Here is a 16,395-nt window from a genome sequence, read left to right on the forward strand (position 1 = left end):
GTTTTATTATTCATAAGCAACTATTAATAAAACACCATGGGTTCTAATGTAACCACTGAAAGAATTAATACTGTAATTTAATTTTAAGGTCTTTACATCTATCTGAAGTCTATTAAAATAAATGAAAAGTCTCTCAATGACTCTAGATGATGCCCTGCATGTTAATGATGCCACATGTTATTTTAACTACTGCAAATCACCTCTAAGATATTGCCTAAACACTGGAGCACCGATTATGCTTCATGTAGGTGGCTATAATGTTCCAAGAGAAGTGCACACCTCTTTCTCCATTCTCATTGTCAAAATCAAGCTACTTTTGCTCAGACTTTCAAAAAGCACTATAGTGAGGGAGAGGTGGAATTAGGGAATTTCCAGGAATTGAGATGGGGACGTGGGATCCTCATCTCCTGATTTACATGGTTTTCTCAACACCTACCGTATTTAAAGCACTTATTCACTGAATTTATTTGGTTACGATGGCAAACATGAAACAGTTAATGAAAGGGAAGAAAAGGGAAGAAAAAGGCTTCTAAGAGAAGTTAAAAGCTGAATTCTGTTGTTTGAGAAATATACATTAAAAAAAGCATATTTGTGCCAAATATTCAACAGCTTTGATGGTGTTCCACCAATTTATTCTGTGATCAGCTCATTTAGGTCCCCATGAAAAGTTACTGATCTCCTTGAAGAAGCACACCAAGAACTACTATCAAAAAATCTCACAAAAACCAAGACCACAATTACTCATTTTACTGAAGAACAAATCCCTGCGTACATGAGTTAGAACTAAATATAAAGATACTTACATACAAATAACACACACATAGATCTAAAAGTTAGAAGGGCTATACAGTATTTTTCCCACAACCTTACAAAAGTGTCAGCATTGGAAAAGAAAATTAAGAATGGCAACCCAGCAAAAGACCTGTAAACCCCTTGATTTTTACCCCATATACTTTTGAAAATACTGTTAGTTGCACATTTGCTGCCAAGTACCTAATTACCTTTAAAAATCTAGCTCTGCACTGCTAAAGCTCTTGAGTGATCGAGGTATCAACATCACTCATCATTATGGAGCTAATTTTAATGATGAAAGCATTGCTAAAAGTTATTTTAAAATTCATTTTTACTTTAACTTCTTTAGAGATGATTTGTTTGAGTACCTGAGACACAGTAACTAATCACTGATGGTTTTCTTTGCAAATATAAAATAGATTTATATGCCCTCCCTGTAGGAAAAAGAATTCCATCACCTCCTCCTGAATTTCTGAGCTATCGAATATTTGATGAGTGCTTAGGGAATCAGTATTGTGTCTTTTCACAGCAGTAATCAAGGAATGAAGTATTCTCTGTCATAATGAATCTACTGCAGGACTAAAAGATGAATATTTCAAATGCAAAAGCAATATGTTTGTTTTGAACACATTTAAGTTTGGCTTTAATAAAGCAAGTAGTGAAGTGTGCAATGAATTATATTGTTAGATGGTTAAAACAGAGCCATGCAATATGTCTGAATGCATTTAATCCAAGTAACTACTCATTTTAAATGTGACTTATAAATATGTATTACATGTATATAGACGGATGGATGACTCAGGAACCATGAGAGATCTGGGCCTTGCCTTCCACTCCTGGCTTGCTTCAAAACCAGCTCAGCCTGACAATTAACCAAGGCCCGGAGCCAGAACATCATTAACCACAAGCTGAATGTTACGTGGGCTGAAACCGAGCATGTGCACCAGCTATTCAAGTTAGGATCATTTAAATAAAGCCTGAGGTGCCCGGCTGGGCTGGGACCTGCCACGTGTGTTCCAGCAGATGGTGGGTCCCAGTCTGCAGCCACCGGCACATTTAAGATGCCCACAAAGCAACGAGCCCCTCAGCTGGGTCTGTCACTGTGGTGGTACCATTTCTGCAGACCCAGAAGCCTTTACTGCAAACCATGAGGATGCTCTTGGCAGGGGTCATGGGCATGACTAGTTAAACACCTCCCACTAGCACCAGCTTCACTTTGAGAAACACCACATAACCCCAGTAAGGAAAGGAACGGCCACAATGCGTTCTCCTGAAAAACCCGTCAGAAGGTAAGGAGAAATCACAGGCATTCTCTCATTTGTCTCCAGAGGACTTTGATTTTTGTTAAAATAACAAGTGAGTTCTCTTTAACAACAAAGAAAAACCCACTTTCAGAGCCCAGTTAGAGATTTCAGGCCAGCTCATCTCATTTGCAAATTGAGAATACCTGCTAGAGTCCACACAGTGCTATTTTGTGTGAGACCCTCTCAGTGTCTCTCCACAATGAGATACAGAGATGAGCAGCTATAGCAATTTGTATTTGCAAGAATTGTTTCCTAAGTTCAACTGCTAATTTTTTTTTTATCAGGTCAACTGCCCTGCAGCATACAAACAGAAACAGAATTTATCAACACAGCTTACAATGAAAGCAATGAGAAAAGCACAGATTTAGTTTGCATTTACAAAAAAGTCCCAAGTGCTTCAGTTATACCAGTTCAGAACCAATGTACTTTACCTGGAAATTGCCCCTGAAATAATGAATTCAATAAGGAAAATTTTTATATGGTCCAAGTTAAATTATTTAAAAAGGAAGAAAGAGGGTTCTTAATTATTTAATGTTTCACCAATAATTATATAGTTCAGTATAATGTTCACTCACCAGAGAATCTGATTTTCAAAGGAACATTTGTGAACATCAGTCAAACAAAAAACACCTGCCAGACTATAAACTCGGTGCAGTACACATTCATTCCAACACAGCATTACTGCATTAGCAAAAATCCAAGTCTTCACTTAATGGCAAATCTATCCAGTAATTGATGTTAAAATATTTACATAGGAAAGCAGGCATGATTCAGTTTTCTAATGCATTTGTAAAAAACAGTATGACCTCTCTTGCCACAATTTTTTTACAGCTAAGTTCTAGGTAAATGAGTTTGAGATGGGACTACAGCTCTGGAAAACTGAAAGCTATAAAATTAGTACTTGAGTAATCTAAACTGCCAATCAAAATGTGACCATGGACATCTTAGGGACATTTCATTCAAAAGTCACTAAGAATTAGTTTTAAAAGACAGCTTTAAATTTGCTGCATGGAATACTAGCCATGGTATGCTTATCCACGTGGAGCCCTGGGGAGCAAGGCTCAGGGAACACCAAGTATTTCTGAATAAAAAGGTTCTTCCAAGTTGTGGATCACCAGCTCCAGCACACAATACACAGTTGAGGGAGCTAAAGCAGCACCTTAGTCAAAAAAAGTACAGATCTGCAAAGGATTATCATCACCCATTGATAATCCTATGTACAACAACTCAGGCTCTACAGGACAAACTCTGGAAAACCCTCATGATGACCAAAACAGTAGTTGTCATCTTGATGTTTACTTACACAGGCCAGAATTTAGCACATGCCCTTCCAGACTGGGGACTCTGGGCTCTACAAATCTTCCTTGACTGTTCTCTGTCTTGGAGGAAAGCTACCCAGAAGGAAAACCTGATACACTCACAAGTTTAACTGCACAGCACTGATTTCTCATTTCAACCCAAAGGCAAAAAAAAAAAAAAATAAATACCAAAAAAAACCAAAAAAAATAACCCCATTTCCTTTCTGCCGCAAAACAGGTTGTCCCTGGGTCACTTTGCCAAAGAATTACCTTAGCCCCACTCTCTAGAAAAGATCAGAGACTGTTTATCAGTAATGGTTTCAGATTTCATGGCTCCTGGAGCAGAGGAGCCCAGCTGTACCATCATCCAGACTTTACAGCCTCATGTCCTGCAGCCTGCAGGGCTGGAAATGATGAGAAGTATAGATTTCTGCTTCCCTGAAGGGACCGGAACACTCAATTGTGGTCTTGAAGAGCCTGAGGTCTCTTACAATCAAAGATGGGTTTTTTAACAGCATTACAGATTATTTTAAGTTATTTTTAGTGAGTTTAATGGCTCCCTTGGAATTGTGCAAAGCGGGACTTGCAGTAAGTGCAGCACCTGGCTTTGCAGGTGGGGAATACAAAACACAGTCCCACTACAATTTTAAGATCCTCTAAAACCAGGATTTAGGGAATAAATGTCACATACAGACTAGGCAATGGTGTGACATGGGGCAGGGCTTCACATGGCTGATGTGAAGCACATCAGGGTAATTTAGCAATTAAATTCCAGACAGATGATGCCACAACACGTGTTGCACACCATGGTACAACACAGGCTCCTGACATAGCACACACACATAACCCACAGCTCTTCACTGTGGTACAAACCAGCCCTTGGCTGTTCTGTTTCTAAACTTTTGTCTCATATGGCCAAATTCAATTTGCCCAAAGCTTCCCATATCACATCAAGATTAAGAAATCTGGGGAATCATCATGCTATGCCACTGCAAATTATCGCATCTCCACCAACTTTGCCCTAACAAGAAATGCCACAGGAGTGCTCAGAATCCAACAGTGATGAATTTAACATGCCTCCTTCCACTAGCCTGATGTCAGCAGAGTTACAGCAATTTATGCAATACAAGGATCTGTCCTTTTCTCCTTATCAAAGCATTTGATCAAAATCAGTGACATGGAAAAAGACAACCTTACTTAATTTGAGCAGCAGAGTCAGGCTTGTCACTCTAACATCATAAGAAAAAGGGAGGTATTTACATATGGGTACTTGCATATTCCTTTTTATCTGGCTTCACAAAGATAACAGCAAGATCACTTTCTTCCTCAGTAAAAACTAGTGTGAAACCTCACAGAGAATCAGCATTTTCTCTTGCTCTTCCCTCCCTCCTTTTCTCTCTTTTGAAAAGCAAGACCTTAAGATATTTCAAATCTTCATTAGCCACTTCTCTGCCTGTGACAGCCTGGTGGAATGGAGTGGCTCCACCTCCCTCCATTCAATTCACCCTCGAGTCAGAAAGGTAAAAACCCTTTTTCTGATGCAACGTGACAAAAAGTTCACCCTGCTCAACAGCACTGTCACATGGCTCACATGCCAGCCATGGCAAGCAGCAGTCCCTGCCCCACACCACAGTTCTGGAGCATTTTGAACCACAAATGAGCTCCCCCAGCAGCCCCACTCTCAGGATGCATCTTAAAAAAGCGGACGCATAAATTCACTCATTTGGAAACCTGGTCTGTTCAAGAACTTGTTACTATGACAATTTAGAAGAAGCTGCTACAGATAAGATTGATGAAACTTATTGATTAATTTTCTCTCCAGCTATGTTTGAATTTTAAGTTTTCCCTAAACAGAACCAGTTGGTGTTGGTTTGTTAGTATTCCAGGAACTGCAGCAATGTGCTTAAGCAGTGAAGGAAGTTCCATGATAAATGTGTTCTCCAATCTGCATCTGTACAGCAGCTATAAAATCAGAACAATTCATGCAAAATTTTTCATTATGTTTTTAAATATACTTATTTACATTTTAAATCACACATAGACAATATGAAATATCTTTCACTTAGACAGGTGGGAACAAGAAAACAGATGCATCCATTAAGCTTGAAACAATTCAATGAATTAAACAGTACTCGGTGAACACTTTGGTTTATGGATATAGCCTTTGTTTAAACTTACTTGAAAAAACACAGCCATGGCTCCTACTACCCTGTTTTCTAGAACTGCTGTTCCAAAACTGTCAAAGTCATCGGGATTGTAGAAGTAAATCTGCATCTGTAAAAATTAAAACCAACAACAAAATCACATTAGTGTTGATTCATACAGTTTTCAAATGAGGTGATGCACACACATTGTATGTAAAGCCAGTGTTATGAACCTGAGATAAAGGAATTCTACTGAACAATGCTGTTTAACCAGCATCTTGATTAATAGCATGACTGCTCTACTGGGACAGTAAGCAGGGAACAGAGTCAATGCAATGCATTTTAATACCAAACCCAAGGATAAACAGAATGGTCAGTCTGTTTAGATGGTAAACTTTGTGCTTTCTGCCAGCATCTCTTCATTTCTTTGCCCATTGCAGGCTCATCTCCTGCTCTGTTAAATGTGCTAAACATATTTATCTCAGAAACCATAGAGAATTTTGAAAAGGATTTCAACATTTAGAGTTATTCCGTTACTCCTAAAGCAATTTGTAAGATAAAAGTCTGTCTCTGTAGCAATGCATTTTTATGAGCTTCTGATATTCTGGTCTACCAGTTAGGGTCAGACTTTTCCCTGTCTTCAGTTAACTTTCATAACTTTTATTTCCAAAGCGTTAGTACTCTGCAAGAAGTACGAGACAAACCCAGACGTTTTGATGTCATTTTCAGATGAATAATAAATATTAATAATTAGACAAACCCCAAGTAAAAGAGGGTGAGAACAATGATTACCCCAAACTAGAAAATGCTGGAGTTACACAAATAGAGAAACAAGAAACAGTTTCCTCCATACACTCTTGCTGGTGAACAATCCCACTCCAATACACACACTTGTCATGAATAAGGGCAATCTACAGAGGCCCATGGGTGGTCCTGCTCTTAATTTCTTGTATGATTCTTGTTTCACTTCCCACAGTAGCTGAACTCCCACTTCTGCCAGCCATCCAAACATTGCTGCTTCTTCAGTAGCTGTTCAACCCCTCCATTCCCAGAGAAACCCCTAGTGTTAGTCCATCTGTATCAGCCATGACTTGCTCCAAAGGATCTGGTTTACATCCAAACCACGCAATGCTCCCTTCTCAACATTACACCACGCAGGTGTGTACAGTCACAGGACAAATTCAGTATTGGTAATGTTTGTTATATGTGTGCCCTACACAATACAAATGAAAACCACGTGCCTGATGGTGACAGCCAAGCACACGAACTGGACTTTGCAGCAGTTGCTCCTGGGGCTATGCAGGGAACCTCCTGCATGGATTTCACGATCCAGACCAGTGCTGGCTGGCTGATGTGTAGGCTCCCTCGTGCACACTGATGCCAGCAAAAAATAAAATCTGTTTCTGGTTACGAAACGGGAATGGACCCACCAGGCTTCTCTGCCACTGGCCCCTTGCCTGAACCCTGTGCACTCACTCCTGCTTCTCTGCTGCCCATCCCCTGTTACCCAACCTTTTCACAGCATTACTAGGTGATAGGAGACACCCACACAGCCCACAGTTTAAGGGAGAAGAAGGTCTAGCTGAGACTGTCCGTGCATCCCAACACACTGCCAGTCTGACCATCATTCCCTCCTGCAAGTCCTTCTGCAGGAAAATACTCTGCTGGACTCAAACACTAGTTTGGGTTTTTCCAAGATAGAGTTGCATGACAAATCCTATTGTATCCACAAATGCAAGTATTTTTTCCATATTTTGTATATGCCAGATGAGAGTATACCCTTTTATCTTGCTCAGATATATTCCTACTCACATTTACCGATTCCCAGGCTTCTGACAGGATATATTGCCTGTAATGGATAGGTGCTTTGCCAGTATCATACAGATAATAAAACATCATTATATAGGGAGAAAGCCAAGATGAAGATCAGAGCCTTCAGAGGTAGAGGTACTTTTTTCAGTAGGAGGATGAAGTAAGAGCACACTCCAAATGGCCCACAGAAAAAAAAAGAAAAAAAAAAAACAGAAAAAAATTTGCACTCACACTAGCTTCATAAAATTTGAAAGCAATTTTCTTCCCCTATTTTGGCCTTCTTATTTCCAGAGTTCTCACAGCACACACAGAGATGCTGGTGATATTTCACAAAGCTGGTGGTACCTCTAGATTCCGACAACTCATGCTTTGAACAAATGCAGATCAAGGTACAGCCATTCATTGATGCAGAAATTAGAAACAATTTGTTTCAGGTAGAGCTGCTTAAACTTCAGTTTAGCCAGCACAGATCAAAGCTGAGAAAACATAAATTACATTTTACTCCTGTTTAAAATAAAGTCTAAAATTATGTATACCTTACATAAAACACTTCACTATATAGTCCTCACAGGAGTTTATGAAGAAAAGCATCACTGAGTGAGTTCGGCATATGCCAAAATCATTTTGGATCAATTTTGCTCACGGCATTTTAAGGAAATTAATTTTTACAATACACTTTTGGATAGCAGTGCAAAGGGCTTTGGTAAAAAATAGTGCTTTATTCAGATCCCTCGTCTCAGCAGTGCAATCTCACAGACCAATCAAGAACCACACTCTGCCTTGATTACCATACACATTGGAACATTTTACCACTGCTCCCTGGTGTTTTTCCAGAGAGCGTGGTTCCTCTCTCTGCATTCATCACGTCAAGGGGAACTGTCTTGTATGAAAAATTATCGTCATCTGTCATACAGTAGCTTCCTTATGTGTTCATACAGCTAGAAGGAACATTTTAGGAGTAGAGTCTCTGAGGAATTGCTATTATTATTACACACGCATACACTGCAAAGCAAATGTAAAAAAGACAGCAAAGTTTCACCCTCAAAGCCTCACAGTTCAGGCTGCTCATTAAACCACACCTGGACACTGCTGAGCATTAGTATTATGACAATTTTCTAATTATGTGATCACATATTGTTCTCTTCCATAATACAGTCTCATCTGTTTTCCCCAATTTACAATAAAATGCAAATGTATCAAATGTATTTTTGTTCCTTTATACATAATATACATAATATTGAATACATTTATCAGCAGATAGTTAATTTAATATTTTCTATGGGTGGGATAACGTTCTTTATGTACAAAGCGGGAATAAGACAGTTAACTGTAAAATTAATTTCACTGCATAGTTAAGTGGCCTAAACATGCTAGAAAATTTTCATTATTACTCCTTATTATACAATTAGTATATACAATATATGCTGTACTTTGCATATAAATGACTTCTACTGTCTCTGCCTGGGACATACAAAGCCATAGCACAGAATGCAACAGAAAGAAAAAAAAAGCTAAAGAAAATTTGGATCCTATTATGATTTGCTATTTGCAAAATGCAGAATGGAGCATCATCCAGGCTTGCACACCCAGCCTGAATTGTGGCCCTGCCTGATTTCAGCACCACAAACCATAATTTCTGTACATTTTTGCATGTGATTTCGCAATAGCTTCTATTTCCCAAAACTAAAAAAAAATAAAAAAATTTAGAGGTTGTGAGAATCCCACAGTAATGGGAAAGCCTGAAATACCCTTCACAGTTTCTATAATGTGACACTACCTGTCTGCAGTCAGAATACTCTGTTCCACACATCCAAACAGCCTTCCCTGTGGCACAGGTCCCAGAGGGCACAAGGATCCTGTCCTCTGTGGCACAATATATGAGATTTATAAGACTTTCACATCTATCCCCACTATAACCAAGGCTGGGAAAGGCTTACATGGGCTTCCTCAATCTCGGATGTGCAACACAGCGGTGTGCTAGTATGTACCTTGTAAAGATCTATTATAAAAACCATGTAGTGTCCAAGCAACTAGAAATTTTCAGTATTTTGATAAAACTAAGCTGAGACAAACCATCCCAAGGCACTTTTCTTGCAGGAAGACTCTCCATCCTAAAATGCTATCAACTACTGCAGCTACAGAGCTTTACCAAGGCAGGGAGAGAGCAAGAGTTTGCTTTTAATGGAAAAACTTCATGCTTTGACACTCTTCACACTATAAAAGAATTGTTTTCAAACTTGAGAGAGATTTGCTGTACAGCACAGATTAAGCCTTGGAAAAAAACCTTACTGAGGGCCAAATCTTCAGACTGTTACAAGTGCCTTAAAACAGAGGATTAGAGAGAAAGCCATAACTCAGGAGATAATTGCCAGTCACCCTAAGAAAACATGTCATGTTTTCTAGTATCTGCTTTCCAGGAAAATCCAGTGCCCAACCATTACAATTTCCAAGCACTCCAGGCCTATTTCCAGCTCACAACACACAAGTGAATACACCACATACACGTGGGTAATTCTCCAGCCTGGAGAGTCTTTGCCTCCAAACTCCTACCCTGCACTATGACCTGGGGGCAGGCAACCCCCTCCTCCCCAGGACAATCTATTCTCTGCAGAAACACCTTTCTTCAACTGTGTTCTTCCAGCCTCTACAGAAATCTGGTGTTCCCCAGACTTGGCAAAATGTCGGGCCCTGCTCTGTGCTTAGATTTTAATGCCGAACTGGGCTGCCACCACGCTGATGTTGTAAGGACAGGCTGTCCAAAATGTGGGTGTGTATTACTGAGAAATACTGCCCACCAGAGACTAGTTTTGATTTTATTAAGTACAATTACCTCTGAATGACTAAACCCTCATTATGAAATGTCACTGGCTTGCAAAACCTGAGCCTGCTTCCAGTGAATGGCTTCCTCCCGCCACCAACTCACAAATAAAAGGCTCCATCTCTCTGCTCAGTTGCTCCTCCTCTGCTTGGCACGACACACATCCAGACAGAAATCACCATTCCCATGCATGACATCTCTTTGCTCTCATTACCCCACTACAAAGACACAAAGTTTACATCCAATACAGACTATCATGGCCAAACTCATTCAGCACTTATGAGAGAAAAGCCACAATGAGCGTTTGATAGATCCCAGAAGATGTGAGTGAGTTCAAAGCCATTCTAAGAGACTGGAAACCAAGCAAGTACATTTTCCATAGACAGATGCCAAGTATTTTAAAAATAAATAATTGAGACTTTTAAATTGGGCTGCTATCACCCTGTGCAACCTCCTACAGCAGATTTCTCTTTAGATTAAAAAATGAACAAAGGCTCATTGTGCTGTCACAGATGTGGAGTACAGAATATTCAATAGTATCAGGAATTCTGGTGCAAGGGAAAAGATCATCGGAATTAGCTTTCCGCTCGTTTCCTTCCAGCAATCCAAGGACTAGCATGCAATTTGAAGCATGGTAAAAAAGCATAAAAAAAATAAAAGGTTTTAGAGGCCAGCCAATTTTTTGATGAATCAGGCAGCAAGACGCAGAGGCAACAGCGACGTGGTTTATTATGTACTGCTTTAGAGACTGCGAGTATTTTCAGAAGAGCAGAACACCCAGGCATTGCAGGTAGACTGCAAATCCCTGCAGAGTGGTGAACCAAAAATTTTGAAATGTTTGCTTTAAACGATGGAGTTAAGCACTGAATATACTAATTCTTAATCAGTGCCTTTGCTGCTTACATTGTAAGAATAAATTATTCTCAGCCGTTTTTACAACTGGATTTAAATCCTCTCACACAACAATAAATTCTGTGCTAAGATTATGAATCATACATGATTTTTCTTAATTGAAAGCTCGTATGTAACTTACTTCTGCTTTAAATATGTGCATAGATTTCCAGTGAACTGGATGATGTGATCCATTTGGCTGGAATAAAAATTTTCTACAGACATAATGTAATCTTCACTGCAGCACTAAAAATTCAGAATAACTGTCCTGCAGTCTGTGTGTTTACTGGAGTGTGAGATGTACACTGGGGCAATAAAATCTGATGTTTGACTTCTCATTATATTCTCTTTAAAAAAACCATGAAACTTATCATTTATAACATATTCAAAATCTGCTTAGAAAAGGCGGAGGGAAGAGCGAATCGTGATGTTTTCCAGTTCTCCTACTAGAGCCTGATGTAATAACACAGAGTATATTGCATTCTTTTGAAAAGATAAAGTTGAACACGAACAGATAATGGCATGTTTTTCCTGCCTAGTCTATTATTCATCAGTGAATTTTTAACTATAGTTAGGCAGGTACAGAGATGTATTCTGAATGTCATAACTTAGTATTTTACAGTGCCTAAAAGTGTGCTGGGTAAAATTGCAAAACAAAGAGTCAGACAGGGACTTTGCCCTAATGTAATCGCAACTTGATAATGAATACAATGCTAGGCTGAAAAAAATGAAAGGAGCTGAAACAACAGGAAGAGCAAAGATCATGGAAGTGAAATACCAGAACTTAACTCAATTTAGATGATCCCTTAGAAGTATGGTAAATTTCCCTTTCATCTTTTTTAATAGTAAGCTTTAATTCTTGCTTTGTCGTCTGCAAACAACACAGTAGGTGTATCTATGTTATAAATTGAGACTAAGCAATTTCATAGTCATATTCAACCTGAAAGCTGACAGTTGTGGCAGGTTCTGCCCCTAAGTCTGAACAGCATTTAAACCTGTGAGTGGTCCAGTGACAGCTCAGTAGGAACAGAGAGGAAACACGGTGCTCACAGCATCGCCCTGCGCTTCAGTGCATTGTTGGGTTGTGGCCATATCACTCAGTATCTTGAGTGTTAAGTCCTGAATGTTAAGAGAAAAGGGCATTGGCAAGCCAGAAACTTCCCTGATTTCTACTGCCAGAAATAAATACCCCTTAGGCCTGCTCCCATCCCAAACAAGAAAATTCATCTCATGTGTACTCAGTGAGTCATTACACAACGAAGGCAGATTTGATGCTAAAAAGCTGCATGTTGCATTCATTTGTATTTCTGTAATATGAAAATAACGGTGTCAGTGTTTATGCTTTCCTTAACATGAAACTTTCTTGCAATTGCTTTGTACTCCAAGTAACAGCCATATGATTCACCATGAAATGAAGTCTGGAAAATCGTTTTGGATAAATGGAACCATAAATTCAATAGAATTTCCATGACAACATAGATTGCAACACTCCGCCACAAGTAAAATGTTATAAATCATTCAAAACCAACAAAAAATCTGCAGTAAGTCTTCTCTTTCACAACACACAAGACCCCTGAATTATGGAGCTGTGGTTATTACCTCCCAATGCAGTGCCTCTTCTTTCTGATCCTCCTCCGTGTTACAAGTGTTGTTTCACATTTGACCTCTTTCCAAACACAGGAAATTATAACACTAACACTTTAATACCAAGATGTAAACAAGAACGGAAGCATAATGAGCAGGAGGCTTTTTTGAACCTTTCCTTCTCATCTTCTAAGAATGTTTAAAATATCTCCATCCTGTGGTAATTATACCTGTGTATCCAGATACATCACAGCATCTTGTTAGACACACAAATTTAGGAGGCTCTTTTTCTGGAAACGTGGGTGGTAAGTGTACAATAGGGTGCTCAGTTAGCTTGTAAAAGGGATGTGAACCACATGTCCAAGGGATGGAAGAGATCCAAGGAGAGAAGGAGGTAAAAATAAAAAAAGGATAAAGGATTGCACCACACAGTGTTGCTCATTTGTACCTCTCTATAAGAGGGTTCCTGACATATGGTATTTCAGTTAAAGTCCAAGGAACTGAATGATGTGACTCCAGGAGAATCTTCACTGCAATTTTAAAATCACCATGGTTGTTGCCTTCAGGCCTGTGAGAAAAATCTTGAAAATGCAAAGCTCTTTCCCTCCTGAAAAGATTAAGAAGCTGATAAAACCAAAGGAGAGATAAATAGTTCAGTATTCTGATTTTTGGGTAGAGGTAGCAAATCAAGTCTTTTGTTGACTTGAGAAGTTGAAACCTACTAGTCCTTGAACTGCAAAGACTACTAGAGAGTTTCTGCTATCTTGCATTGATCACTGCCCATTTCTGGGCCTTGTTTCCTCATATAAACTAAATGGTCATTGTCCATCCCTCCCTAACTAGATGTTTCATGAAGAAAAACATGAAAAAACAAATAAATGGAAAGAGTGACACACAGTTGAAAAATATGGGAAATGAAGTACCATTTGGAGTGCTGTTGGAAAAAACCCACAATTTTGGGTCCATTTGCTTGATATTGCAATAAGAATAGTCACACAGGTACCTCATGGAGACAGTATGTTGCCTCCTTAATACCAGTACCAACTTCTAACCAGCTCATAACTGACATAAGAAGACGTCATGAGAAGCTCTTTGTGCTTCATCCCTGAAGTGTTCAAGGCCAGGTTGGACGGGACTGTGGGCAACCTGATCTAGTGGAAGGTGTCCCTGCCCACGGCAGGGGATTTGGTACTAGATGATCTTTGAGGTCCCTTCCAATCCAAACTGTTCCATGAGAGAGTTGATGTCGCAGGAGTTCAGTGCAGACAATTACTGCAAGGCGCTGCTCTGCACGCGCGAGGGCACCTTCCCAGGCTCTGGGAGGTCACCTGGCGTCTTTCACTGGTCTTTAGCTCCTCTACCAGACTCTGACTCTGCCAGAGACTTCTTGGTTTATTCATTGAGTAGTTCTGAGTCTCACCCACAGTGGCTTTGTCTAATGGTGGCATATTCCAAGTAAGACAGCGGAAACACGCAATGCTGAGACAAACTTGGCTTTCTAAGGCTGTCCAAATGGAAAAATTAGAGGCAATACTTAGCTGCTGGCATGGTTGAAAATCTGAAACGGGCAATTTAGAAAGCGGCTAAGCACCAAATGACACAGCAACTAAAACAAGCCGGATGGACTAACTGTATGAACAGAATAGCTCTGAACTCCACCCAAAAGTGGCTGTTTCAGATGTCGTCTTCATCTGTTTCCCGTGGCCTTTCTGCAAGGAGAACTACACTACTGAAGAGTTTTAAACTTCAAAATACCCAAACTGTCCATACTTCAGCTCATCTTTCAAGCATCCATTTACATTTTCAAACATCAAGAAGTGCTGCTAGAATGTAGAGAACTGGGATTTCCTACCAAACACACTCCAGTGCTCTTCAGGGAAAAGAAAGGAGCTGCACTTGAAGAGTAAACCCTACAAAAGCACACTTTTCCTAGCATGTGTGATTAATACAATTTCATATCCTGTTCACTTTAAAGATGCACTAACACAAGTATTCATTCCTCTGAGAGTTCATATCTTAGCGCAAATTATTCTTTTTGTACTGTGGAATTCAAAATGTTCTGTGTGTGGTTTTTTCCACTGTTGTTGATGTTTTTTCTTTCTTTCTTTTTTTTTTCTTTCTTTTTTTTTTCCTTTCTTTTTTTAAAGGGAGAAGGTAAGGTCTTCCATGAACTTCCAAATGCCTCAGAACAAATTTTGAGGTATTTACAGTTTCATCGCATCTCTGGATTCAAAGTTATGCAGCAGATGGGGCACGTTTTCAGCAGCATTTTGCTGGGCAAAAGGCCATTCCTATCTCTGAGGAGATGTGAAATCCTTCAGGTTGTACACTTCCAGAGTTATTTTTATTTATGAACTGTGAAGTATATGGACAGTTACAGCAGAACCAGTCCATTACAAGAGCGTACTTGGAGGGTAAAAATAATATGGGCTTTCCCATATTTTGCAGAATACACATCTATCTCAGGCTGCACCATAATGCCAAAGGTAGAGCAAGCAGGGCACTCAGCATCAGAGGTCTCAGCAGCTATTTGCAGATTCCTGGAGGAAGGGACAGCAGTAGTTCTGCCACAGCCATCCCGTTTGAACATGAGAAGGATTTTTCTAATGCAGTTGCTTAATATCGGTGTTTTACTTCAAAATTCTCAAAAGGGTTTAATATGCAAGGACTGAGTACACTATATCCTTTCTAAAACTCAGGATCTCCTGAAAATACCTCAAATTGAAATCCCTCCCCACCATGGGCTGCCTACCCAAATTCCCCAGTCTCTTGGAAAACCTTATACGTAATACCTCTATATTCTGTTTCTAATTTTCTAGGTTTCTTTACCCTTATCCTCTGACTGTTTTACGAGAAGAAAGTGAAGTCTGCACACATCTGAAGTGCAGTGTTAAGAAATTTGTAAACTTCTCGTCTTAGTGACCTCTTATACAGACACATGCACACAGAAATACACCACCTTAATGGCACCAGTGTGTTTAGGACACGATTCTGTATTTATACTAACAAATCAGAAAGAACTACAGCACAGCAAGAAGTAAAATATTGAGGCAAGCAGTAAAATTGATGGAAAGGTAAAAGTGTTACAAATTCTGTAGTCTTTTAAAGTTAAAACTGTCACATCTGCAAACACATTTTGTAATGGTCCTTTGCTAAATGTCAAAGTTATTCTTCCATGCCTATGAAACAGAAACACAACTCTGATTCTCAGCCCCTCCCACACTCATACCTCTCTGCAGATGCCATGTTGAGAGTCCCCTGGTGCATCTGACTCTGCTGTTCTCTTGTGGCATCACCTTATATAATATGATTAAAACAACCTCTCAGCTGTAACACTTCCAATTTCTTACAGGCCCGTTGATATTGAAAGAAAAGTACGTTGAACTATTCTGGGTCCAGATTAACACACCAGTACCACCAGATCAGCATTTGAGTCCAAATTTCACAGGCTGTGGTTCAGTACAGCTTTCAGTACACACTCCCAGGGGGAGGCACGCCCAGTTGTGTCCCTGCTCAGCCAGGCCCTGCACCAGTTTCCCTCGACTCTGCATCTTAATAATAGAAACGATTCTCAAGCCCAAGAGTCACATTTCCACTCTGGCTTACACCTGTGTATTCCCTGAAAGCACCTCTTCTGCCTCAGCACCTCACATTTGCACAATTCACCTGGGTAAAGGACACCAGAGAAGTTCTGGTTCTCAGTATGGCAGCCGTTGGCTTTTCTCCAGTCTCTCGGTGTCTCTGGCTCCAGA

The 16,395-nt window shown here is 39.8% G+C and overlaps 1 protein-coding gene across 1 annotated transcript in view; it reads right to left on the minus strand.

The window, feature by feature from the left end:
* Window positions 1-16,395, minus strand: part of PTPRG (protein tyrosine phosphatase receptor type G) — a 400,490-nt gene that overhangs the window by 133,520 nt on the left and 250,575 nt on the right. Inside the window, exon 5 of the mRNA XM_032698957.1 lies at window positions 5,573-5,668. Coding sequence (XP_032554848.1) covers window positions 5,573-5,668 — 96 coding nt within the window. The remainder of the gene's footprint in view (window positions 1-5,572; window positions 5,669-16,395) is intronic.

The sequence above is a fragment of the Chiroxiphia lanceolata genome, chromosome 11, assembly GCF_009829145.1.
Source record: "Chiroxiphia lanceolata isolate bChiLan1 chromosome 11, bChiLan1.pri, whole genome shotgun sequence".
Taxonomy (NCBI): domain Eukaryota; kingdom Metazoa; phylum Chordata; class Aves; order Passeriformes; family Pipridae; genus Chiroxiphia; species Chiroxiphia lanceolata.